This window comes from Alosa alosa, chromosome 11, assembly GCF_017589495.1.
Source record: "Alosa alosa isolate M-15738 ecotype Scorff River chromosome 11, AALO_Geno_1.1, whole genome shotgun sequence".
In the NCBI taxonomy this organism is placed as follows: domain Eukaryota; kingdom Metazoa; phylum Chordata; class Actinopteri; order Clupeiformes; family Clupeidae; genus Alosa; species Alosa alosa.
In genome coordinates this window covers 8,399,911-8,427,834 of record NC_063199.1, presented here as the reverse complement: position 1 = coordinate 8,427,834, position 27,924 = coordinate 8,399,911, and the positions used below count along the sequence as shown (strand labels likewise).

General features: G+C 40.7%; 1 protein-coding gene across 2 annotated transcripts in view; it reads right to left on the bottom strand.

Annotated features, from left to right (window-relative positions):
- Positions 1-27,924, bottom strand: part of LOC125304046 (proprotein convertase subtilisin/kexin type 5) — a gene marked incomplete at its 3' end in the record, with an annotated part of 111,762 nt that overhangs the window by 16,876 nt on the left and 66,962 nt on the right. For both annotated transcript variants that reach the window (XM_048258103.1, XM_048258104.1), the window contains 1 exon segment: positions 26,873-27,115. In XM_048258103.1, the coding sequence (XP_048114060.1) occupies positions 26,873-27,115 (243 nt within the window).

Genomic DNA, 27,924 nt, shown 5'->3' with positions numbered 1-27,924 from the left:
GACTACGCTAGACCAGTGGTCCCCAAACTTTTTCTTCCGAGGGCCAGCTATGCCTGGCTCTAAGAGAGGGCCAGAGACTCGGAGTATATCAGTAAACATAAATAGCTTAGTGCTGTGAACAACAACAGTCTACCTTAGTTGAATATTCCATTATATTTAATCATAGGCTACTGCAATTTAATACCATTGTTTTAAAAAGTATTAGCAGGGAGTCCCAAAAGTATATTTTATTTAAAATGTGTGAACTCTGAACTCTGTGTCTTTGCATACACAGCTCAAGTTGTGAACAAGCAATATCCTAAAAATAATTTAAAGTTCTCAAACTATGAGAGTTTTATGAAATGCTGGCAAAAACATCTGGAATGACCACCATTCTAACTTTCACTCACCTGATGAGAACTTTGTGAATTGTGAATTTGGATGAACATTTGAACGAGTGAATAAGTCCCAGAAATATGACTTGAATAGAAGTTAGTTAGTTATTACCAATTAATTGATAAACTTTTAGAATACTTTGAGAACTGATGCAGTCAGCATAGGCCTCTTTCATTGTTTGCAGGTATAGGCCTACATTTCATTCCGTTTTCGATGGTAAACGCGAAACAGCGCCAAAACAACCACCAGTGGACAAAAAGAGTATTACACGTGTACTGTTAAGACTCACCATAGAGAATGAATGGGGGAAATTACGGAGGTTATAGTTTGACATGTCGTACTCCCGTGCGGGCCAGATGCTATATACCACAGACGTGTTTTGGGGGGCCACCCAAAATGAGGTGGCGGGCCGTAGTTTGGGGACCACTGCGCTAGACCATCAGATCAAATTGCTGAACAAACAGCGTACCAAAATGGCAAGTATATTTTCCCCCACAATATGTTCTCACTTTTGTTTAACCTGCTATAAATTACAGCATATTGTAACAGGAGTGAAAGGGCATTCTTGTAACTCAGGTAGGAAGTAGCGTTGCTGCGGTCGAGGGATCGTGAAATAGGCAAGTCAGCATCTGCAGTCATGAATAACTTACCAGTCAACATTTCTTTTGCAATTAATAGAATCTGTAGCATGCAAATCAAACCAGCGGGAATAGAGCTTTATATAACGATACGGGGGGCAATACCACGCAAAACTGTCACGTCCGTAACGCCAACTAGGCTAAATATGGATGTGACAGTTTTGCACAGAATTGCCCTCAATTGCAACACCCAGAGGAATAAAAATCAATTTTTCAAAATAGGGGAATGCCGCGATCGGCAGACTTTGACCTACACACGCAGTAGCCGGCGTCACGAGACTCTAATCATGTATATAATGAGCACTGCATTAATCAGCGTCTCCGTGGCACACATAGAAAAGGCAGCGCTGTGCTATATAGCACTTTAAGAATTGCGTCGCCAGTTCGAATCCGACGGCCGTTTCCGTGGTCTCACGTTGTTTTACGCGACGCCCCCCTCTGGTCATCGCGTCCCCGATCGCCCGCGACATCTTATGAAGCAAAGAACCTGACTGTTTGTAACTGTTTGCGTCCTGTTTCTTGTGCTTTTTTACTGAGGGCAATCATATTAATCCTTGATATCAATTGCAACACTCAGAGGAATAAAAATCAATTTGACAAAATAGGGGAATGTCGCGATCGGCAGACTTTGACCTACACATGCAGTAGCCGGCGTCAAGACACTCTAATCATGTATATAATGAGCACTGCATTAATCAGCGTCTCCGTGGCACACATAGAAAAGGTGTTTTTTTTAAACATGCTTTTTTACTGAGGGCAATCATATTAATCATTGATATCAATTGCAAAGAGACAGAAATATTAGTTTTGGGGGGGTCAGATAATGTTTCTGATATTGTGAAACAATATCATTACAGTTACAATACAAGTCAACTCCTATTTTCACTGTAGGAACATTGTGTTAAGGAAAGGAGGGCCAGCAGACAGGAGAGGCACAGGATATAACCGTGAACAGGCCGCAGGGAGACAACAGAATATATAAGAACAATGACTGATTATCAGTTTGTCACATGTTTAGACCTTGTATGTGTTGCACAACACATGTTGCACTTGGCGATCACGGTGGGGATTGATATGGTAGTGGACCATGATGGTCATAGAAAAAGTGAAGGAGCAGTACCCCCCAATTATGGTGGGGTAATTCGCACTCTGCCCTGGACCTCTTCTATTCTGAGACAGGCGATTTTTAAAAGCGCCAATTTGAAGCACCTCTACTAGACAAAGCATATTGAGCAAGCATAGGGTAGGTTAGGCCCATTCAACAGTGAACTGACCACAGAATATTTTACGATTTAAGAGGGCAATATGATTGATCCACCACAATCTAGTTAAGCCGACATGCATTCACTGCCCAACAACGTGATGTTCCTGGGTTTCCAGGATTTCGGGTCAACATAAAAAAAACTAAAAAAATTAAATTAAACTTGCTGATTAATGGGTTCAAGGAACCAGCCTTGTCTCAGCTCAAATTTTATTTTAAGTTCACTTTAAAAGCCAAGGCTACTCAGTTTTTCTCCCCAATCACTCTTATCTTGCCTTATTTCTCCTCATTTCGAATGTTGCCTTTTAGGCTACTTATTTTATTTCACATTAAACATTAGGCCTAGGCCTACAATCTTCTTGAATTTCCCCTTGGGGATCAATAAAGTATCTATCTATCTACCTATCTACAACTAGGCTCCATCCATTCCTCCTAATATTATATATACACAGTGGCGATTCTAGACATTTTTAACAAGGGTGGCACTAGTGAGGCACTGATTCAATGCATGAGGCAAAACATCCAGATAAACAGAAACAGGCTCAAGATGTGAAATTAGCACAAATACATTAGGGAAACCAGATGCAAACACCATACTCATAAATTGAAGGACAAAAAAACACAAATACCTTACTCTCACATAAAATGTCTTTTTATTTGAATAAAATTTAATACAAACATATTCAAGTTAATTATCTAAGTTGTCTGTCACTGGGCTATGCTGTTCTAAAACAAATTCCATCATGGGGACATTAAAATATAATCAATTTTATTATATTACTGTAAATGAAGATATACAAAATATACTCATCCAAGACATTTTCCCCACTCTATGGCCATCTATTTTTGTAGCTGTTACAATAATTTGACCTGCTTTTTTGTCTATTTGTTTATTTTCTCAAGAAACTTGAGGTTGGTATGAAGGAGTGTATTGTGTATGTAAGCAATTTCATCTTCCTGAATCTCAATATTATGATAACAACAAGTCTGGGCAAATTATTAATTAAATTTTCACGTGGGGTAACTTGTTGCAGGGCAACCATAACCGGTTCCATGTCTTCCGATTAGATGATTAATCATCAGTTGAAAACTTGAGGTTGGTATGAAGGAGTGTATTGTGGTTGTGTGAACATTGTGCACGTTGCACATGGTGCAACTTCTTGCAGGGCAACCACATAACCGGTTCCATGTGTTTGAATTGGATGACTTCCATGTGTTTCAATTGGATGACTAAAGTTCTCAAGAAACTTATCTCCCTGAATCTCAATATTCTGATCACAACTCTGGGCAAATTACAAGTCAGCACCAGTGCTGCATTCATTGTTTTGCACTTTTATAATCACATCACCAAAAGTAGGTTATTGGTTTTACCAAAATAATTTGGCGCTATTTTTAAACTACAAACCTATAAAGTATTTTGATACAAAATATGATGCCGATTTTCCAACTAAATAAAATAAAAATGACAACATACTATTTTGTATTTTACATACATGTATCAGACATACTGCCTATCCCTGGCTGTTGGCTGCAGCAACTCAAGCTAGGTAGTACTGATTGTTTTGTGTTTGTTTTGATCCAATTTGACAGCTTTGCTATGTTGCCCATCCAAAATTTCTACCAGCCCACCCAAATATAGTAGCCTAGCCTAGGTTAGAACCAGCCCTGCCCTGCATGGAGACATATTTTACGATAATAATGGAGAAAATGTTAGCAAAACTTTAGGTTTTTGTTAACGGAATCTCCGACCCTCATTCATCTATTTGCATAACAGCCCACATTCTGCCTTCAATCCAGCGAGACAAGTGAAATAAATGTTTTTTTTTTTTTAAAGCCGTCATCGTCATAGGCCGCGATATTTAGGCTACCTCTGTTAAGCCTACACAAAGTTGCGTATTGAGGAGTATTTCCTGATCGGGGAAACCTTTCGTTCCGCCAGTTCAATTGTGCCGCAGAATAATAAAGGCAAGTGTGTTTGCCACTTACATTTCTGACGTCTGACACTTCACACTGCTGCAAGTGCATCAAGAAAGGTCCCGCCTTACACCATGTTAATGACCAATCGTAGACTAGGATTTGGGGTGGCACCTGGGGTGGCCAATCGAATCTCAAGGGTGGCCTGTGCCACCCGGAGCCACCCCTCTGGCATACATACATATACATAGCCTAAACATTATGATGCTCCGGACCTTTGCTTGAGGAAATTTTCCGTAACGACCTCACTGAAGATTAATTGAATACCCCTGGTGTATACTGTATTTTCTGTATTTTGTTTTTGTTCTTGACAATTGTCAGTGTCTCTTGAGTGATTAGAGCTAAATGTTTTGGGCTAATTTAGATGTAATATTGAGTCATTGTCTTTGATTTACGGATTGACCCTAAAAGCACTCTTTGTTTACAAATCACTTAAAGGACAAATCCGGTATGAATTGATCCATAGCTCTTGTTGGAAATCACTGTGTGCTGTTCATAAGAAAATTCTGAGTTATGGACAGGGAAGTATAGCCCAGAGCCGTATAGAAGTACTTTTGGTATTCCTGACATAATGCAGGGTAGCCGCGGGGTCTTAAAAGTCTTTAAACGGTCTTAAATGTCATGTTCCTTAATTAAGGTCTGAAAAAGTCTTAAATTCCGTTGCCAAAGTCTTAATTTTTTAAACGAAGGTCTTCAATTTTAATTATACTAGCCTGCAAGCAAGGTGAAATGGGGGAAAAAACTAGCCTGGCGGGCCATCCTATATCATTGAAATGTATAGTCTGGAATCGAGCCATTCACCTCGCTTAATCCAAGGGGCGGACAGAGAATTGTCTTTTAAACTGCCTAGGCATGCATTAGGCCAGCGCCTCGACGACCATATCCGTATCCGATCGGCAAAACGGCAAATACATCCTTCTTGAAAGGAATGACTTAAGTGCATTGTGTTGCTCAACTTTCAAAGAAAAGCACAAGTCCAACTCCTCCAAAGTTGACGCCAACGCCGATTCAAACAACCGCTCTTCGTTTGCCATAGCCACCTTCCTTGTTGTTCACTGTCGCAGGACTGTCGCCATCCTGTTAAGCCGCCTTTAAGACTCTAACAAAATAGAGCGCTGTGATTGGATGACGTCCACGGCGGGGGCAATACCACGCAAAACTGTCACGTCCGTAACGCCAACTAGGCTAAATATGGATGTGACAGTTTTGCACAGAATTGCCCTCAATTGCAACACCCAGAGGAATAAAAATCAATTTTTCAAAATAGGGGAATGCCGCGATCGGCAGACTTTGACCTACACACGCGGTAGCGGCGTCCACGAGACTCTAATCATGTATATAATGAGCACTGCATTAATCAGCGTCTCCGTGGCACACATAGAAAAGGCAGCTGTGCTATATAGCACTTTAAGAATTGCGTCGCCAGTTCGAATCCGGCGGCCGTTTCCGTGGTCTCCGCGTTGTTTTACGCGGCGCCCCCTCTGGTCATCAGCGTCCCCGATGCGCCCAGCGACATCTTATGAAGCAAAGAACCTGACTGTTTGTAACTGTTTTGCGTCCTGTTTCTTGTGCTTTTTACTGAGGGCAATCATATTAATCCTTGATATCAATTGCAACACTCAGAGGAATAAAAATCAATTTGACAAAATAGGGGAATGTCGCGATCGGCAGACTTTGACCTACACATGCAGTAGCCCGGCGTCAAGACACTCTAATCATGTATATAATGAGCACTGCATTAATCAGCGTCTCCGTGGCACACATAGAAAAGGTGTTTTTTTTTAAACATGCTTTTTACTGAGGGCAATCATATTAATCATTGATATCAATTGCAAAGAGACAGAAATATTAGTTTTGGGGGGGTCAGATAATGTTTCTGATATTGTGAAACAATATCATTACAGTTACAATACAAGTCAACTCCTATTTTCACTGTAGGAACATTGTGTTAAGGAAAGGAGGGCCAGCAGACAGGAGAGGCACAGGATATAACCGTGAACAGGCGCAGGGAGACAACAGAATATATAAGAACAATGACTGATTATCAGTTTGTCACATGTTTAGACCTTGTATGTGTTGCACAACACATGTTGCACTTGGCGATCACGGTGGGGATTGATATGGTAGTGGACCATGATGGTCATAGAAAAAGTGAAGGAGCAGTACCCCCCAATTATGGTGGGGTAATTCGCACTCTGCCCTGGACCTCTTCTATTCTGAGACAGGCGATTTTTAAAAGCGCCAATTTGAAGCACCTCTACTAGACAAAGCATATTGAGCAAGCATAGGGTAGGTTAGGCCCATTCAACAGTGAACTGACCACAGAATATTTTACGATTTAAGAGGGCAATATGATTGATCCACCACAATCTAGTTAAGCCGACATGCATTCACTGCCCAACAAGCGTGATGTTCCTGGGTTTCCAGGATTTGGTCAACATAAAAAAAACTAAAAAAATTAAATTAAACTTGCTGATTAATGGGTTCAAGGAACCAGCCTTGTCTCAGCTCAAATTTTATTTTAAGTTCACTTTAAAAGCCAAGGCTACTCAGTTTTTCTCCCCAATCACTCTTATCTTGCCTTATTTCTCCTCATTTCGAATGTTGCCTTTTAGGCTACTTATTTTATTTCACATTAAACATTAGGCCTAGGCCTACAATCTTCTTGAATTTCCCCTTGGGGATCAATAAAGTATCTATCTATCTACCTATCTACAACTAGGCTCCATCCATTCCTCCTAATATTATATATACACAGTGGCGATTCTAGACATTTTTAACAAGGGTGGCACTAGTGAGGCACTGATTCAATGCATGAGGCAAAACATCCAGATAAACAGAAACAGGCTCAAGATGTGAAATTAGCACAAATACATTAGGGAAACCAGATGCAAACACCATACTCATAAATTGAAGGACAAAAAAACACAAATACCTTACTCTCACATAAAATGTCTTTTTATTTTTTATTTGAATAAAATTTAATACAAACATATTCAAGTTAATTATCTAAGTTGTCTGTCACTGGGCTATGCTGTTCTAAAACAAATTCCATCATGGGGACATTAAAATATAATCAATTTTATTATATTACTGTAAATGAAGATATACAAAATATACTCATCCAAGACATTTTCCCCACTCTATGGCCATCTATTTTTGTAGCTGTTACAATAATTTGACCTGCTTTTTTGTCTATTTGTTTATTTTCTCAAGAAACTTGAGGTTGGTATGAAGGAGTGTATTGTGTATGTAAGCAATTTCATCTTCCTGAATCTCAATATTATGATAACAACAAGTCTGGGCAAATTATTAATTAAATTTTCCGTGGGGTAACTTGTTGCAGGGCAACCATAACCGGTTCCATGTCTTCCGATTAGATGATTAATCATCAGTTGAAAACTTGAGGTTGGTATGAAGGAGTGTATTGTGGTTGTGTGAACATTGTGCACGTTGCACATGGTGCAACTTCTTGCAGGGCAACCACATAACCGGTTCCATGTGTTTGAATTGGATGACTTCCATGTGTTTCAATTGGATGACTAAAGTTCTCAAGAAACTTATCTCCCTGAATCTCAATATTCTGATCACAACTCTGGGCAAATTACAAGTCAGCACCAGTGCTGCATTCATTGTTTTGCACTTTTATAATCACATCACCAAAAGTAGGTTATTGGTTTTACCAAAATAATTTGGCGCTATTTTTAAACTACAAACCTATAAAGTATTTTGATACAAAATATGATGCCGATTTTCCAACTAAATAAAATAAAAATGACAACATACTATTTTGTATTTTACATACATGTATCAGACATACTGCCTATCCCTGGCTGTTGGCTGCAGCAACTCAAGCTAGGTAGTACTGATTGTTTTGTGTTTGTTTTGATCCAATTTGACAGCTTTGCTATGTTGCCCATCCAAAATTTCTACCAGCCCACCCAAATATAGTAGCCTAGCCTAGGTTAGAACCAGCCCTGCCCTGCATGGAGACATATTTTACGATAATAATGGAGAAAATGTTAGCAAAACTTTAGGTTTTTGTTAACGGAATCTCCCGACCCTCATTCATCTATTTGCGCAACAGCCCACATTCTGCCTTCAATCCAGCGAGACAAGTGAAATAAATGTTTTTTTTTTAAAGCCGTCATCGTCATAGGCACGATATTTAGGCTACCTCTGTTAAGCCTACACAAAGTTGCGTATTGAGGAGTATTTCCTGATCGGGGAAACCTTTCGTTCCGCAGTTCAATTGTGCCGCAGGCCAATAAAGGCAAGTGTGTTTGCCACTTACATTTCTGACGTCTGACACTTCACACTGCTGCAAGTGCATCAAGAAAGGTCCCGCCTTACACCATGTTAATGACCAATCGTAGACTAGGATTTGGGGTGGCACCTGGGGTGGCCAATCGAATCTCAAGGGTGGCCTGTGCCACCCGGAGCCACCCCTCTGGCATACATACATATACATAGCCTAAACATTATGATGCTCCGGACCTTTGCTTGAGGAAATTTTCCGTAACGACCTCACTGAAGATTAATTGAATACCCCTGGTGTATACTGTATTTTCTGTATTTTGTTTTTGTTCTTGACAATTGTCAGTGTCTCTTGAGTGATTAGAGCTAAATGTTTTGGGCTAATTTAGATGTAATATTGAGTCATTGTCTTTGATTTACCGGATTGACCCTAAAGCACTCTTTGTTTACAAATCACTTAAAGGACAAATCCGGTATGAATTGATCCATAGCTCTTGTTGGAAATCACTGTGTGCTGTTCATAAGAAAATTCTGAGTTATGGACAGGGAAGTATAGCCCAGAGCCGTATAGAAGTACTTTTGGTATTCCTGACATAATGCAGGGTAGCCGCGGGGTCTTAAAAGTCTTTAAACGGTCTTAAATGTCATGTTCCTTAATTAAGGTCTGAAAAAGTCTTAAATTCCGTTGCCAAAGTCTTAATTTTTTTTAAGCGAAGGTCTTCAATTTTAATTATACTAGCCTGCAAGCAAGGTGAAATGGGGGAAAAAACTAGCCTGGCGGGCCATCCTATATCATTGAAATGTATAGTCTGGAATCGAGCCATTCACCTCGCTTAATCCAAGGGGCGGACAGAGAATTGTCTTTTAAACTGCCTAGGCATGCATTAGGCCAGCGCTACGACCATATCCGTATCCGGTCGGCAAAACGGCAAATACATCCTTCTTCGAAAGGAATGACTTAAGTGCATTGTGTTGCTCAACTTTCAAAGAAAAGCACAAGTCCAACTCCTCCAAAGTTGGCGCCAAGCGCCGATTCAAACAACCGCTCTTCGTTTGCCATAGCCACCTTCCTTGTTGTTCACTGTCGCAGGACTGTCGCCATCCTGTTAAGCCCGCCTTAAGACTCTAACAAAATAGAGCGCTGTGATTGGATGACGTCCACGGCGGGGGCAATACCACGCAAAACTGTCACGTCCGTAACGCCAACTAGGCTAAATATGGATGTGACAGTTTTGCACAGAATTGCCCTCAATTGCAACACCCAGAGGAATAAAAATCAATTTTTCAAAATAGGGGAATGCGCGATCGGCAGACTTTGACCTACACGCGCGGTAGCCGGCGCCACGAGACTCTAATCATGTATATAATGAGCACTGCATTAATCAGCGTCTCCGTGGCACACATAGAAAAGGCAGCGCTGTGCTATATAGCACTTTAAGAATTGCATCGCCAGTTCGCATCCGGCCTGATGTTACGGCCGTTTCCGCGGTCTCGCGTTGTTTTCTGTGGCGCCCCCCTCTGGTCATCAGCGCCCCCGATGCGCCAGCGACATCTTATGAAGCAAAGAACCTGACTGTTTGTAACTGTTTGCGTCCTGTTTCTTGTGCTTTTTTACTGAGGGCAATCATATTAATCCTTGATATCAATTGCAACACTCAGAGGAATAAAAATCAATTTGACAAAATAGGGGAATGTCGCGATCGGCAGACTTTGACCTACACATGCAGTAGCCGGCGTCAAGACACTCTAATCATGTATATAATGAGCACTGCATTAATCAGCGTCTCCGTGGCACACATAGAAAAGGTGTTTTTTTTAAACATGCTTTTTTACTGAGGGCAATCATATTAATCATTGATATCAATTGCAAAGAGACAGAAATATTAGTTTTGGGGGGGTCAGATAATGTTTCTGATATTGTGAAACAATATCATTACAGTTACAATACAAGTCAACTCCTATTTTCACTGTAGGGACATTGTGTTAAGGAAAGGAGGGCCAGCAGACAGGAGAGGCACAGGATATAACCGTGAACAGGCCGCAGGGAGACAACAGAATATATAAGAACAATGACTGATTATCAGTTTGTCACATGTTTAGACCTTGTATGTGTTGCACAACACATGTTGCACTTGGCGATCACGGTGGGGATTGATATGGTAGTGGACCATGATGGTCATAGAAAAAGTGAAGGAGCAGTACCCCCCAATTATGGTGGGGTAATTGCGACTCTGCCCTGGACCTCTTCTATTCTGAGACAGGCGATTTTTTAAAAGCCAATTTGAAGCACCTCTACTAGACAAAGCATATTGAGCAAGCATAGGGTAGGTTAGGCCCATTCAACAGTGAACTGACCACAGAATATTTTACGATTTAAGAGGGCAATATGATTGATCCACCACAATCTAGTTAAGCCGACATGCATTCACTGCCCAACAAGCGTGATGTTCCTGGGTTTCCAGGATTTGGTCAACATAAAAAAACTAAAAAATTAAATTAAACTTGCTGATTAATGGGTTCAAGGAACCAGCCTTGTCTCAGCTCAAATTTTATTTTAAGTTCACTTTAAAAGCCAAGGCTACTCAGTTTTCTCCCCAATCACTCTTATCTTGCCTTATTTCTCCTCATTTCGAATGTTGCCTTTTAGGCTACTTATTTTATTTCACATTAAACATTAGGCCTAGGCCTACAATCTTCTTGAATTTCCCCTTGGGGATCAATAAAGTATCTATCTATCTACCTATCTACAACTAGGCTCCATCCATTCCTCCTAATATTATATATACACAGTGGCGATTCTAGACATTTTTTTTAACAAAGGGTGGCACTAGTGAGGCACTGATTCAATGCATGAGGCAAAACATCCAGATAAACAGAAACAGGCTCAAGATGTGAAATTAGCACAAATACATTAGGGAAACCAGATGCAAACACCATACTCATAAATTGAAGGACAAAAAAACACAAATACCTTACTCTCACATAAAATGTCTTTTTATTTGAATAAAATTTAATACAAACATATTCAAGTTAATTATCTAAGTTGTCTGTCACTGGGCTATGCTGTTCTAAAACAAATTCCATCATGGGGACATTAAAATATAATCAATTTTATTATATTACTGTAAATGAAGATATACAAAATATACTCATCCAAGACATTTTCCCCACTCTATGGCCATCTATTTTTGTAGCTGTTACAATAATTTGACCTGCTTTTTTGTCTATTTGTTTATTTTCTCAAGAAACTTGAGGTTGGTATGAAGGAGTGTATTGTGTATGTAAGCAATTTCATCTTCCTGAATCTCAATATTATGATAACAACAAGTCTGGGCAAATTATTAATTAAATTTTCACGTGGGGTAACTTGTTGCAGGGCAACCATAACCGGTTCCATGTCTTCCGATTAGATGATTAATCATCAGTTGAAAACTTGAGGTTGGTATGAAGGAGTGTATTGTGGATGTGTGAACATTTGTGCGCGTTGCACATGGTGCAACTTCTTGCAGAACAACCACATAACGGTTCCATGTGTTTGAATTGGATGACTTCCATGTGTTTCAATTGGATGACTAAAGTTCTCAAGAAACTTATCTCCCTGAATCTCAATATTCTGATCACAACTCTGGGCAAATTACAAGTCAGCACCAGTGCTGCATTCATTGTTTTGCACTTTTATAATCACATCACCAAAAGTAGGTTATTGGTTTTACCAAAATAATTTGAAGCTATTTTTAAACTACAAACCTATAAAGTATTTTGATACAAAATATGATGCCGATTTTCCAACTAAATAAAATAAAAATGACAACATACTATTTTGTATTTTACATACATGTATCAGACATACTGCCTATCCCTGGCTGTTGGCTGCAGCAACTCAAGCTAGGTAGTACTGATTGTTTTGTGTTTGTTTTGATCCAATTTGACAGCTTTGCTATGTTGCCCATCCAAAATTTCTACCAGCCCACCCAAATATAGTAGCCTAGCCTAGGTTAGAACCAGCCCTGCCCTGCATGGAGACATATTTTACGATAATAATGGAGAAAATGTTAGCAAAACTTTAGGTTTTTGTTAACGGAATCTCCCGACCCTCATTCATCTATTTGCAACAGCCCACATTCTGCCTTCAATCCAGCGAGACAAGTGAAATAAATGTTTTTTTTTTAAAGCCGTCATCGTCATAGGCACGATATTTAGGCTACCTCTGTTAAGCCTACACAAAGTTGCGTATTGAGGAGTATTTCCTGATCGGGGAAACCCTTCGTTCCGCCAGTTCAATTGTGCCGCGAGGCCAATAAAGGCAAGTGTGTTTGCCACTTACATTTCTGGACGTCTGACACTTCACACTGCTGCAAGTGCATCAAGAAAGGTCCCGCTTACACCATGTTAATGACCAATCGTAGACTAGGATTTGGGGTGGCACCTGGGGTGGCCAATCGAATCTCAAGGGTGGCCTGTGCCACCCGGAGCCACCCTCTGGCATACATACATATACATAGCCTAAACATTATGATGCTCGGACCTTTGCTTGAGGAAATTTTCGTAACGACCTCACTGAAGATTAATTGAATACCCCTGGTGTATACTGTATTTTCTGTATTTTGTTTTGTTCTTGACAATTGTCAGTGTCTCTTGAGTGATTAGAGCTAAATGTTTTGGGCTAATTTAGATGTAATATTGAGTCATTGTCTTTGATTTACCGGATTGACCCTAAAGCACTCTTTGTTTACAAATCACTTAAAGGACAAATCCGGTATGAATTGATCCATAGCTCTTGTTGGAAATCACTGTGTGCTGTTCATAAGAAAATTCTGAGTTATGGACAGGGAAGTATAGCCCAGAGCCGTATAGAAGTACTTTTGGTATTCCTGACATAATGCAGGGTAGCCTTGGGGTCTTAAAAGTCTTTAAACGGTCTTAAATGTCATGTTCCTTAATTAAGGTCTGAAAAAGTCTTAAATTCCGTTGCCAAAGTCTTAATTTTTTTAAACGAAGGTCTTCAATTTTAATTATACTAGCCTGCAAAGCAAGGTGAAATGGGGAAAAAACTAGCCTGGCGGGCCATCCTATATCATTGAAATGTATAGTCTGGAATCGAGCCATTCACCTCGCTTAATCCAAGGGGCGGACAGAGAATTGTCTTTTAAACTGCCTAGGCATGCATTAGGCCAGCTTCGACCATATCCGTATCCGGTCGGCAAAGCGGCAAATACATCCTTCTTGAAAGGAATGACTTAAGTGCATTGTGTTGCTCAACTTTCAAAGAAAAGCACAAGTCCAACTCCTCCAAAGTTGACGCCAACGCCGATTCAAACAACCGCTCTTCGTTTGCCATAGCCACCTTCCTTGTTGTTCACTGTCATGGGACTGTCGCCATCCTGTTAAGCCCCGCTTTAAGACTCTAACAAAATAGAGGCTGTGATTGGATGGCGTCCACGGGCGCCAGCCAATAGAAATCCCTATGGTTTGATACTAGACGTACAGGCTGAGCAAATTAATTTGCCGCCACTAGGGTGCGTCTAGATTTCTAGGCTAGGAAAAACAACAACAATGTGAAAATTCAACAGGGGGTTGATTAACGTCAGAGATCGTCTAATTTAGGGTTGCACGGTGCACCGATACTACAAAAGTGTCGCAAGAGCTATTAGCAGTTGTCACAATACCTAATTTTATTAGTATCAATACTTTTAAGAATGACCGTGTTCTTGTTTGTGTGCACAAGGCATGCTTCTACAGTGGGCATCGCTTTCAAATGACCACTTCATTCGCGCATAACGCTGCGTGAAGCTTTAGTACCACTTTCAGCCACTGTGCGTCGCTCTGCCACTGTACATCGCTCTGCCTGCCGTCCCTTCTGAAGCAGGATCTACCATTAAACATAATTGTTGCCGAGTAATCCCAGCCTACTTAATTCAATAACAAAATAAATCATGCATAATTAAACATTACCTCGATTTAGGCTACTTGGGTATGGCTTAAGGTTTGACTACACGGTGGTAACGAAAATCGAAATTTGCTGTCTACATTATTGTCAGTGTTGGGGTTAAAGCAACTACGCAAATCAAAACAGTGGTGTTATAATTGAGCCAGTAGAGAAATAACTGTTCAGAATTAATCTGTAGCCTTGGGTAGGCTTCTGCAGAAAACAATGTTGTTGCCGATTTAAAACTATCTGGTGACGTTTTAACAGGCTACGCAATAGAGGCTTAGACAACTATGACCCACGTTTTGGTTTCGTAAATTAATTTGCCCTACTTCTTGACTGCAATTTAGTCATGTCATTTTTATTTTTCTGTACAATAAACAAATACATCTGCTTTATGCCGCAGAATTACATTCATATTTGGCTGACTGCAGACGCGCCACTTCCCTCCCCATATTCCAAGATTAAGATAGTAGCCTATACAAAAAACACTTCATACTATCATAAAAAAAATAGTTAAAACGAATAGCTATTTGCAATTTGACAAAACACTGGTCCTCATTTTGCTAATGCGAGGGACGATATGAGCCTGTTGCATTTAGTTAGATGTCCGAAGTCACGCATAATGTTTGAAAACCACTGGCTCGTAATCACAATAATTTAACACACGACAGTTGGATAGCCTACTTCATCATGTCTCCATGCCTACATTTTTGTGAGTAGCATAGAGATTGTTAAAAACAATAAAGTATGGCTCTCCGTTTGGGACATCGAAAACTTATATTTTTAATAGACTACCGTCGAAGATGCTGACTTGCAAAAGCCTCGGGATAACACGTTATCTCCACTATCATCAGTCATGCCCCTTGTTTAAAGTGGCCTACCTGGTATCATTACAAACATTATTCTGTGTCCTAAAACTGGCATATTTTATGGCATTGTGTCATGTAAGTTCGTTGCAAAATCTAGAGAAATGTGTGAGGTGGTCATGGGGGACAATTGAGACACACATTGATTGTGTTATTACTTGAACATTCCACACTATCCACAGCTGTGGTAGGCCTATCAGGGGCAGGAGGATTACTGTCAGCGCAGGCTTTATATAAAATTCTTCAACAGAAGGCCTCGAATGTTGTCTTGTTTGTGGAGCTTTTGCTTCGGGCTTCTGTAATCTCGACTTCATTGAAAATGAGGGCTTCCCTCAATGACCCTCCGAGAATAAATAAAGGTTGAATGAATGAATGAATGCAGGCTTGCCCAAAATAAAGGCATGTGGTTTGCGCAGCCTACAGTAAATAACAGACCCGCCAGAATGTGCGTTATGATGCTTTTTTGAGCAAGATGATGTTTTGGTACCCTACGCACACTGCATGTTCTTAAATAACAATGATCATCAGTAATATTAGGCCATTAATTTGGGTAAATGGGCAAGCGTGACCACCTTGATTGGCTGATTGGCTGATGATTTAACGCTGGCATGATTCCAAACACCTCCCTTACGATGATGAGTGACAGGTGACAGGTCTCAGAATCGTCGCTTACACAAGGACGGAAGATGATGAATAACTGGGGCCGTGGGCTATTCACAAAGGCTTTTATCTTACTACTAGGAGTAGGCTACTCCTAAATCGCACTTAAAGATTTTAGCTTGCGTTTTCTCTTAAAAGTTATTCACAAAGCCTTTCAGACAACTCCTAAACTAGGAGTGAGTCTTCGTGGCTATGGATGACGTCATTACTCATGACGAGCTTGACTGAAGTGACCACCTTGATTGGCTGACGATTGTAACGCAGGAATTCCAAACACCTCTCTTCCGATGATGACTGACAGGTGACAGGTCAGAGAATCGCGGCGCTACACAAGTAGTGCGGAAGGACGGAAGATGATTAATAACTGAATAAAAGGCCTAGCCTAAATGAATAAAGAGTAAGGCAAAACAAATAGCCTAGTAGCCTAATGAAACATAGGCCTATGGATTGATGCAGTAGCCTACCTTTGCAACATTATTAAATTAATCTGTCACCATATCCCTCAGGCTACGTTTGCAAAGAGGAGAACATTTTAATTTGATTCACAATGAAACGTTACATTTCATTTACATGTTAACAATGAGTAGTTTTGGTTGTTGTTGGTGGCATTATTGCATCCCTTTTATGAATGCAAAATTGTTCCCTCGCGATTGAAGCTCCTGTTGCGCATGGGCTACGCATTTCAAAACATCATAGCGTAAAATGCCACAAAAAGCTGTTTATGAATAGGTCTTAGTGAGTTAGGAGTCCTCTGGACTTAAGCTGTCCCAGACTTAGGTGCTACTTTTAGGTCTAAAATGCTTCGTGAATTACTTTTTGTGAAAAAATTAGGAGTCCTAAAGTTAGGGTGACACGCCCATTATTTTTAGGAGTTGCTCCTAAATTAGCCAGTTAGAGCTACTTTTAGCCTTAAAATTCTTTGTGAATACGACCCTGAATAAAAGGCCTAACCTAAATGAATCAAGGCAAAACAAATAGCCTAGTAGCCTAATGAAACATACGGATTGATTTAGTATCTTTGTAACATTATTAAATTATTCTGTTACTATGCCGTTTGCAAAAGAGAACATTTTAATTTGATTCACAATAATGTTACATTTAATTTACATGTTGACAAAGATTAGCCTAGTTTTGGTTGTTGTTGTTGGCGTTATTGCATGTTAGTTATGCCTACAATGCAAAATTGCTTCCTCGATTGGAAGCTCCTGTAGCTGCATAGGATTTCAAAACACGGTAAAATTCGCTTGGGTTTGTGATATAGGTCTGTAAGTAAGGAGTCCTCTTGACTTCTTTTAAGCTGTCAGAGGTGGGAAGGTGTGATTTTTTGGGGGCAGGGCCGGATTAACTGGGCACAAATGTCTGATGGCCCCCCTTCCCCCCAGCCAACGTGAATCGGGTGGTTAGTTAGGCCTATATTGAAGATTTTTTCCTGCCATCTAAGGCACGAAGCGCATCTGTGAGGCCAAGCCTCACCAAGTAGCTTGTTTGTTTACAACTAACATTCCATTTAATTAAACTGCTTTATAGGCTATGCTGAAATAGTTTTCAACATTTTGAATATTAGTGTCGGGTGAATTGAAATGTTCTCAAAGTAGCCTTATGGCTGAAAGCTGCTTGGGATCCCCCCCATCAAGCAATATAACCATAGAAACGCGCTTCCTGCACTCATTGTTTCAAAAGGAGTAATTTTGGCTTTGTCAGAACTGAAGAGCTGTGGATGGCACGGCACAGTATGCCCAATGAAAATAAATTGTTCACGGGAAAGATTGATTTAGTTATCACAAAGTGTGTGGCTGTGGCGCGGGTGGAAGACAGCGACAATTGGCAGGGGATGGTCATGTCTTTTTTAACAATTCTGTCGGAGGGTCATTGAACAATTTCTAGCAGGCAAGAGAGGGTCATGCAACTTCCAACTGAAGCACTCAAAATTCCTCCGGTGGCCCCTTCAATAAATAACGAACAGTCCCTAGATTGCTGCTGGGCTATATGTCTTGGTTCTGTTAACAACTCATTGTCAAGCGCGATAGCCTATCTGGCGGTTGCATCCATTACAAACAAACATGCAATGTGAGCGTCTGGGATTGGGGAGAGCACTAAATGTTCTACTGAATAAGCAGAAGTCAAACCTTTAAATGAAAAACACTCTTTAATAATCCAAAAAAAAACCGCTAATGAAGTAAACTTGTGACCATCAAAATCGTTTATAAACGTAACTCCGTGATACCAGGGCGTAACAGGAAGAATTTGGCTGAGCAACGGAGGTTAATATGCTCCATGTTTTGTCCAAATGATGACTATCATCGTTGCTTTTCGGAGAAAACCAGAATGTTTCATTTGTCCTGCGTCTCTCGGGCTGCAAAGCGGGATTCACTTTCGCAGTTAACCAAATATTTCTTTATTAGGGCAGGGCAGGCATATTTCTGGCTATTACATTATTTCTAAACCAGTCTGCTAAAGTCTGTAGAGAAGTCTGTGTAGGGTTTTCCAGGCTCCATTTCTTTTTACGAGACACCCTGCTCACTTGAGCCATCTACCGGTTGTTTGGGTTGTTGCAGCGTCTCACTGGAAAAATACAAATTAAAGTCGCGTTATCCTTTGGACAGTGCCTGGTGAGCTCGAACAACAAGGCTTTGAATCAGTTTACACCAGATTTGCCCTTCAATGAGACTGTGTGACATGTTCCAGCAATACTCATCACTTAAACCTCACTGATCACAGGAGAAATGTTCCTGTTGAAACCCACTATCAGAACTAAACAAGGCAACGCTGCATTTAGTTGTTATGCGTTCTGTCTATGGAGCCAGCTCCCAGATGACAAAAAAAATTGCACAAATTACTTTTTTGACATCAGGACTCTAAACTAAACTATTTTCAGATGCCCATTTTTTTTTACACTGAATAGGCTTAGTCCAACCAAAACAAGGTTTTGCCTAGTGGTAAGCTGGATAGGGGTTAATCCTAGCCTGACAATACAGTTTACTCACTAGATGAGGTGAGTGAATTCAACAATTTTTCAATTGGGCAACATATAGCAAATGTGAGTGGTAGCTATCACATCCCCCATTCTGTGTTTAAGTGATTAATAAGGTGTGTCTGATCTTTGTGCTGTATCAAAATTCCCACAGTTATGAAAGGAGACGGTCAAACAAATGTCTTACTTTGTATTTTTGAGTGGCTCACAAACTAACAATGTTCTATTTTCTGCTCTTCTCTCCCTCCTCCCTTTGGTTGGTTCCACCACCAGGATAAAAGGGCGAGATTGACCAGCCCACGCTTTCATCCACCATTGTACACAGTATGGCGGCTTTGGCACAAGTTCAGTTTGTTTATGTTATTGTTTATTAGTTCATTTCTCCATGTTGTATGATTTATAGATAGACTTAAATTGTCATTGTGCAGTTGGTCCGTACAATGCAATTTGCTTCAATGCAACTTTTAAAAATAATACTCACATACACACTCACACACACAAAAAAAAAAAAAAATAAGAATACACATTATAAAAAGAACATATCAAGGCATTAACATGCTTCCATTGCTTGAAGTCCATTTTAAAGTGCAACTGTGCAAGCTCCCATTGCTTAAAGTCAATTTTTAAAGTACAACTGTTTTGCTTTGTTTTATAAAATAAAAGTTTGAAATGCTATAGTGCCCTATTTTTTGACCCTCAAACTGATATCTCAATTGTAACTCCTACTTCTCAACAGTTTCTCATTGCAATGTCTCCTCATTTGCTCTAATATTTCTCCTAAGGAGAAACAAGTTGTAAATGAGACTACACTCAAACATATAAGAGATCTCCCATATTTCTCCTGCTTCTCAAACTAATATCTCTTATGTGACTCCTACTTGTTATGTGTCTCATCTTTTGCTTGTTTTATTTCTCCTAAGGCAAAATTAGGAGAAATAATTGTGACAAAAGTAATACTTAAATGATCCTTAAAAGAGAATCACCATTTTGCCTCCTTAGCAACAGAAGGGATACAAATGAGAAGCAAAAGTTTCCTCTGGGGAAGCATCGATGTAGCGGTGGTTATCAACTCTCTGCTAACCCCATAGAACTCCCATTCATTTCGGATTTTTTTGAACTCCCATAACTTCATATAACAAATATCATGTGCCGATATTTTAGCTTCTGTGTTATCTACATAAACAATAAAAGGCAAAACAAGACTTGACTACCTCGTACGTAACGTTAGGTTCCCGTAAGAAGAATGTTTAGCATGTCCGGTTGAAGGGAAGCTAACGCACTGAAGGGAGATAACCGTATTGTTTGGATAAGAAGTGTAGTCCAGCCAGCACGGAAACTCGTGAACAAAGCTATGTAGCCTACAATAGCATGGTATGTTAAGGTAAAGCATAGAGGCAGGTAAACCTAATGAAAAACAGTAGTTTTACCGGTAGTCTAACGATAATCATTTCAGAGGTTTTCGATGGATTGACCGTAGGTCAGAAAAGTGGAAAGAAGATTAGCTTCAAGGCTATAACTTTTTTGTTTTGTTTTACCATGACTGTTTTTGAAGATGTGTGGTAGTTTCAACATTAACACGACTTTATATCACTTGTGAGGATGATATTAATAATAATACATAAATACATGTTTAACTTTGATGACTTTGAAGGCGAAGGAAGTGTGAGAAGAATTTCTGTGTATCTATCATATGAGTTACAAGATTCAGTTCGATGGCTAACGTCACGAAGTTAAGTGCGAGTCTGCGCAGTACTGGGGGGACCAAATGAAAAAGGACTCAGTGCCCTCCCATTGAGATCGACTGTCTATGCCAGCTCCATGCACGAAAATCCGTGTTGGGCACGAGCTCTCATGCGCGTACATGTTGGTGGGCGGGTACCTATCCGGCGGCTACAGCCAAACATTATTCAGTGCGTATTTCTTGAGGAGCCTATGAGAAGACGTATATATTATGGTTATTTATGCATCATATGACAAATAAAGAAAGTGTATTGATCTTGTTTCGTTGTTGTTTGTCCCGAACAAAAATAGCCTAAACATGATTAAATACAATAAGTAAATAATAAGTACAATAAGCCCTTGTCTCGTTACACCATGGTCACACGTTGCTGTCAACCCATAGCCGCCCCCTTTTGAGCTTGCCAGAGGCTGAATCAGTAGGCTACTACATTGAAACACAATTATTGCCGCGAGGCATTCCAGGCTACAAATTTAATAAAAGTAAACCATGCATAATTTTAAAAAATAGCTCAATTTAGGCTACTTCGCTACGCAATAAGGTTTCCATTAGAGCACAGCGCACGTGTTATGAATGTGTGACAAGGACTGCCTTGTCTCACAATAAGCAGCTGGAAATTCCAACACTTTTTCAACTACACGAAACTTTACAGTGATCATCAAATACCCCGTAGATTTAAGTGTCCATCAGTCTCAACATTTAACTATATATTAAAAGTCCAAAAGTAAATTAAATCCCATACCAAAACCGAAAATCGTCTGCTTTTGATAGCCTAGTATGCCGCTCCAAACAAAACGCATGTCTCACAATAAAACGTACAATGTAAGAAATAAAGTTCTGCCTCAAATAAGCCTACCCCAAATAAATACCTGTGCTTTGCGAAGCCTAAGTAAATAGCAGACCCCGGACATAATGTAGGATTTACGGAAAGAATGCACACATCACGATGTTGGACCCCTGGCGATGCTGGCGTCTACTGTGCCTCTGACTCCGCTGCCTCATTTGGATGGTAGCCTAACTTCGACAGGTGGCCTTGAAGATTGGATATCGTGATATGCAGACTACATTCTCTTTAACGTTATTTTACCATCTGCGGTGTACAACCCAAAGTATTTCCAGACACCGCATTTTAGATGAGTTGGGGGCGTAATTGTCGCTCATGCTGGCAAACAATAAAATAAAAAACAAACTAATCATAGACTGTAAAAATGCGCTACACATGGCACTAAAAACCGAATAGTTTATTTATAGTTCGACAACGGATATTTCACGTCATGTTCGAATGCATATTTGCAGCAGCAAGACGTCAGGCAGACCGCTCTTAGTTAGAGCTGCTGTTATCCAATGAAATTAAGTTGCGCTTCAGGGCGACTCCACTGGACTCCACGTGCGTTCCCGAGCAACTTTTTCTTCTTCTTGTTACGTGGCAAGCAAAGTATGTGCATTATCGCCACCCTCTTACTGGAGGACGACTCTCTTTTTATAGAATATCCAATTAAATCGACGTTGGTCCATGCGTCATTTCCAGCTTTAGAACTTGGCGCATGGTCAGAGCCGACTGGTGCTGGATCCGAGCCCCAGCGTTCAATATGGCGTTGACTATGAATTGGCCGGATTTACTTGCCTAGCCTCTGCCATTCATTTGTATGGAGGGCGGGACTTAAACGTTCCACATACTCGACGCACCTGACCGGTAGCGCGACAATGTGACGTCACAGAAGCGCCGTAACCATTTATACTCGCGCGTCGTGGTCATGACACTAGTTGCAATATTCTCCTGAACAGAGGTGTTGCTGTTGTGAAAAGATTAACGCTAACTACTACACAGCAGAAGAAGCTGCATTAAGGCGAGACACGGCAGGTGAAAACATCGTTTTTTCATGCACTGGTCAATTTCGAGATTTTGAGCTAGTATGTTACCTTAGCATGTATTCTATCACACTACTACAACAAAAAAGTCTGATTTACACATTTAGGTGTTTATTTCATTATATTGTGTCTACTTTTCTGTATATTTCTCCTAAATTCAGCAAAAGTTAGCATTCTAACCTTGCATGCACTCCAGCGACCGTGGTCCAAAACATAACATGTGTACTACCGTTGGAAAGCTCTGTTTTTCCTGTATCACGCTATGTGATCCATATATGGACACTTCCTTTGTATCAGTAACCAATCGTGAAAGTTCAAAGGCGAGTCTAGGCTGAGAACGGAATCTCATTGGCTGTCTTTCAAGGCTGTTTTCTCAAAATGAGTTTCCGCTCACACTCTGAGCTCAAAAACTCCACTTCAGAAGCACGTACATACACCAAACTTTCTAGACTTATGCCTAACTATATGTCGAAGATTTCTACTGAGGGGTTTGTTGATATATTATTCCTAGCCTGACTTACATGACATTTTATGCCTAAAAACATGGAAAAAAACGATTTTTTAGGGCTAGTGACATAATTTTCTGATTTACAGGATAACAAAAGTAGATATTCATAAATCCCTCTGTTAATGTTTTCCCATCTAATATCTGAACACAATGAAAACATAATTTTGAACTTGGCTGTATCCAATGCTCAGGTTTAGATTGCCTTAAAATGTATGCAAATTAAGCATATTTAATTAGATAATGCCTAATTTGCATATGTAAACATTAAATTACAGCAAACTTGTAATACATTTTTTTTCTCATATTAATGTAAGTAATCAACTGGGGAAGTTTCATAGTGATATCTGCTTGTTAAAAATTTTACCCTATTCACCTGTAGTGTCTCGCCTTAAGAAACACTAGTAGCAGAGAATGTAAACGGGCTCTGCTATTATCTAGCCTCTGTGATGGTACTTCAGACTTTGGTTGCTACTATTCACAACTACCACCATTATTATCATCTAGTTTCCAAGGTGTGCGCACAGGTAGATAGATAGATGGATACATAGATAGATACGGGCAGCCGTGGCCCACTGGTTAGCACTCTGGACTTGTAACCGGAGGGTTGCCGGTTCGAGCCCCGACCAGTGGGCCGCGGCTGAAGTGCCCTTGAGCAAGGCACCTAACCCCTCACTGCTCCCCGAGCGCCGCTGTTGAAGCAGGCAGCTCACTGCGCCGGGATTAGTGTGTGCTTCACCTCACTGTGTATTCACTGTGTGCTGTTTGTGTTTCACTAATTCACCGATTGGGTTAAATGCAGAGACCAAATTTCCCTCACGGGATAAAAAAAGTATATATACTCATACTATACTTATACTTATATATACTTTAGTCATCCCGAGGGAAATTTTAATAATTTAAACAGTTTAGTTAGCTGGCTAGCTAGCTAGCAGCTGGCTGAGTTTGTGTAATTTCCTGAAGTGGAAAGAGATTTTGTTCAGGCCTTAATAGATATCCTTTGTTTGAAAATAAATCGTTTCTATTCGTTCCTCTTAATTCCATGTGTTGCAACTCTCGCTGGTAACTTTGTTAATTTATCCAGCAAACTATTAAAAATTCACGACTGTAACAAAACACTGCAACTCTCGCTTGCCCTCGAACTAGTCCATCTTCCTGTTTCCGCTTTGTCGCGCTCGTCTGAAAAAAAATGAGTGGTGTGCTACCTCGCGCTACCTGGCTAAAATCCTGGCGAGCCAGCAAGATCTACGTGATTTTGACGTCACGGTGTCGCGCTACCGGTCGGGTGCGTCGAGTATGTAGAAGGCCTTAGTCACTCTCTCCAGTTATATATAATACCTCCATGGCAACAGCAGACAAGGTTACCAAAACGTCTGCCAGCCAAATTGTAATGCATGTCCTTTTTGGAATGTTGCTGGAATGCTAGCTAACTAGCTAACTGCAATGGCAGCAATCTTTCTGATCTCAGTTCACTAAAATATGACTTCGCCAGACAAAAGAAATCTGGTAGCCTAGGCTATTACAATAGAATAGGCACCCCTCATGTCTTTGTAGCCTAATTTGCATTCGGTTTGCAGTAGTAGTTTAATATTTAGTCACATAGGAGTTGGCTGATTTTTTCGACCACTAGGTCTACACGAACATTGTTGACAGTGTAGGTCCCGCCCCTTCCTTGATTTTAATTGGCCAGCTAGAGAGAAGTGACATTGACAAACCAATCAGGAACTGAGAAATCAAACCCCTTCCGTTTCATGCAAACTCTCTCACACACACCACTATACTCTCTCACATATACTACTATACTCTCGCATACACCACTATACTCTCTCACATTCACTACTATACTCTCTTGCATTCACTACTATACCTTTCGTGATACACTACTAAACTCTCTAGCATACACTACTAAACTCTCTCGCATACACTATTATACTCTCTCGCATACACTACTATACTCTCTTGCATACACTAGTATACTCTCTCGCATACACTACTAAACTCTCTCTCACATACACTACTATACTCTCTCACATACACTACCAAACTCTCTCACATACACTACTATAGTCTCTCACATATACGACTATACTCTCTCATATACACTACTATAGTCTCTCACATACACTACTATAGTCTCTCACATACACTATATTCTCTCACATATACTATTAAACTCTCTCACATACACTACCAAACTCTCTCACATACACTACTATACTCTCTCACATACACTACTATAGTCTCTCACATATACGACTATACTCTCTCATATACACTACTATAGTCTCTCGCATACACTACTATACTCTTTACTCTCTCACATACAGTACACTACTATACTCCTTCACATACACGACTATACCCTCTCATACATACATGTAAAATGACTATAATAGTGAGTGTGCATGAGTATAGTGGTGTATGTGCAAGATTATGATAGTGTGTGTAAGACCAAGTATGAATTAAGGCCTAGACGGCCCCTCATAGACATACACACTCACACATACACACACACACAAATACACACATACACACACACACACAGATATACACTCACATACACAGATATACACACTCAGACATACACACTCACACACACACAGACATACACACTCACACAAATACACACACACACACAGATATACACACTCAGACACACACACAGACATACACACTCACACACACATAGACACAAACACACACACACACATACACACTCAAGGGGACTTCACATTGCACGCGACATGCACTTTGCCTGCTGCTCTCACACACACACCTACAGATACACACACACACACACACACACACACACACACACACATATATATATATCAGTGGCGGACCGTCAGGGCCTTCAAAGCCTTCTCTGAAGGCCTAACTATTTTCAAACGAATGAAAAATAATAGTGTCTTTAATAACATTGTACTTTAGCATTTATTATTTGCTTCTGCTTCTCCTTCCCCGATCGTTCTTGACTACTGATATCCCACCGCTGTCCGATATGTGATTTGATTGGCAGATTGTGTGAACAAATAGTGAGGGGGTGCAATACATTTTTATTCAATCGCACGTCTTCTCTTGTTAAGTCCCGCATCAGGCCTTCACAAGGAATCACTGCGTTTTCGGTACCTAAGCAACCATTAGAAATCATATGTTTGGATTTGGCTTGATTGATGGCTACATTTGACTGATCAGCCAATCAAATCGACCTGTTATGGCGAGGTAGGCAGGTCTGACTGCAGTTGGGCCTGCAATGACTTTGCAGTGTTTCACTGTTCTGCATGGCTCCGTCAGTAGTTATCTGCTCCGGAGTGCCAGGTTGCCACTAATCAGGGTCTGATTCATGTAGTCCACGTGAGATGGGATGACCAACGCCATCTCCCGTCAGCCTGGAAGGATACTTAAACCCTAACTATTTCCTTGTCTAGTTAGAGCAGCTGATCTTTAGGTGAAGTCATGCTGTCTCTCCCTTGATGCGCATCATTGTAAATAAACTCTGTTCCTGATTTTTCATACTATTGGTCTGACTGGGTCTCTATTGAATCTATGGTATCAAAATTACCATCACTATATAGGACAGTAATTAAGGGAAAAAAGTGAACCTGCTGCGGTGTTAAATGCGATGTGGTTGAAAATTTGGGTGCACCTAACTTTTGTGCTGGTGCACCTAAGAAAAAAAGTTAGGCGCACCAGTGCAACCAGTGCAAAAAGTTAGTCTAGAGCCCTGGTTCTGGAGCAATGTAACAGAGAAGAAAGGGTGTGTTTTTGGCGCACTTTGCGTCAATCGGGTTCTAAGGGTTAACAGGAAAAGATAAGCCGGTAACCCCACCTTGGCATTCCCGCGTGGACGTCTCGAAGTACGTGCTGTCGGGGCACTCCTCTGAACAGGTGCCCTCATAGAGCTTCGGAGTGGGCGTGGAGCATGTCTCGCAGTCATCCGCCAAAGGGCCAGAGCAGGTGGCACAGCTGGGGTGGCAGCGGACACAGTGACCCTCATCCAGGTCCTCAAAGTAGCCCTCTGGGCAGCTGGCTTGGCATACGCCGTTCAGCAGCAGGTACAGGAAACTGCACTCTGTTGAGGGCAGAAAAGCATCATAAGATAGATCAAACACATCTGTCTATCTATGGATGTATCTATTAATTAATTAATTAATTTAGCTGACAGTTTTTACCCAAAGCGATTTACAAATACCTATTGCAGGGTCCAGGGCACAAAGTAAGTAAGTAAAATGGATTTATAAAGCACATTTAAACACAGTGTTCACTGACCAAAGTGCATATAGAACCAGAGCTGTTTATGACTACAAGTTTTATTGAGTGCACAGCTAGACAGATGTATTTGAGTCAGGAACCCTCACTTTTAAGTGCTCCACTTGATCGCACCACTTTTCGAATGCTGACCATTTTAAGTCATACAGAGACCTCGTAGAAGGAGCTCTGGCACTCTGAATGGTTGCGATGAAATTATGTGGCAGCCCTGTGGAACTCAGCATTTCCCTCTCACGAGGAAGACGATGATGAGCTATGCACAGACACATTTGATAGACATCCGTGGCACCCAATAAACGGATCTGGACATTTTTTTCAAATACGAGAAAATGAACGTTTGGTTCCCAGACCACGTCTCATTGAGAAGTGGTGGCGCTAGCCAGGCTAGGTTTCTGATAAGGCAGGTGGAGGAACAGGATCATGTGGAACCTCTTGTTCTTGGGCAGGTGGTTGAGACAATGGGCGTAGATGGATTCTGTTGTGTCTAAGCAGCCCCCTGTCCGTATTGATGAGGTATAACCTGGGTGGTTCTGCTCCACTGACAACTGTTCCTGCTGTGTGTTCTGTAGAGATCCAAACCTTCTTTCCAGGAGGTAGTTCTGTTAGTGGGTG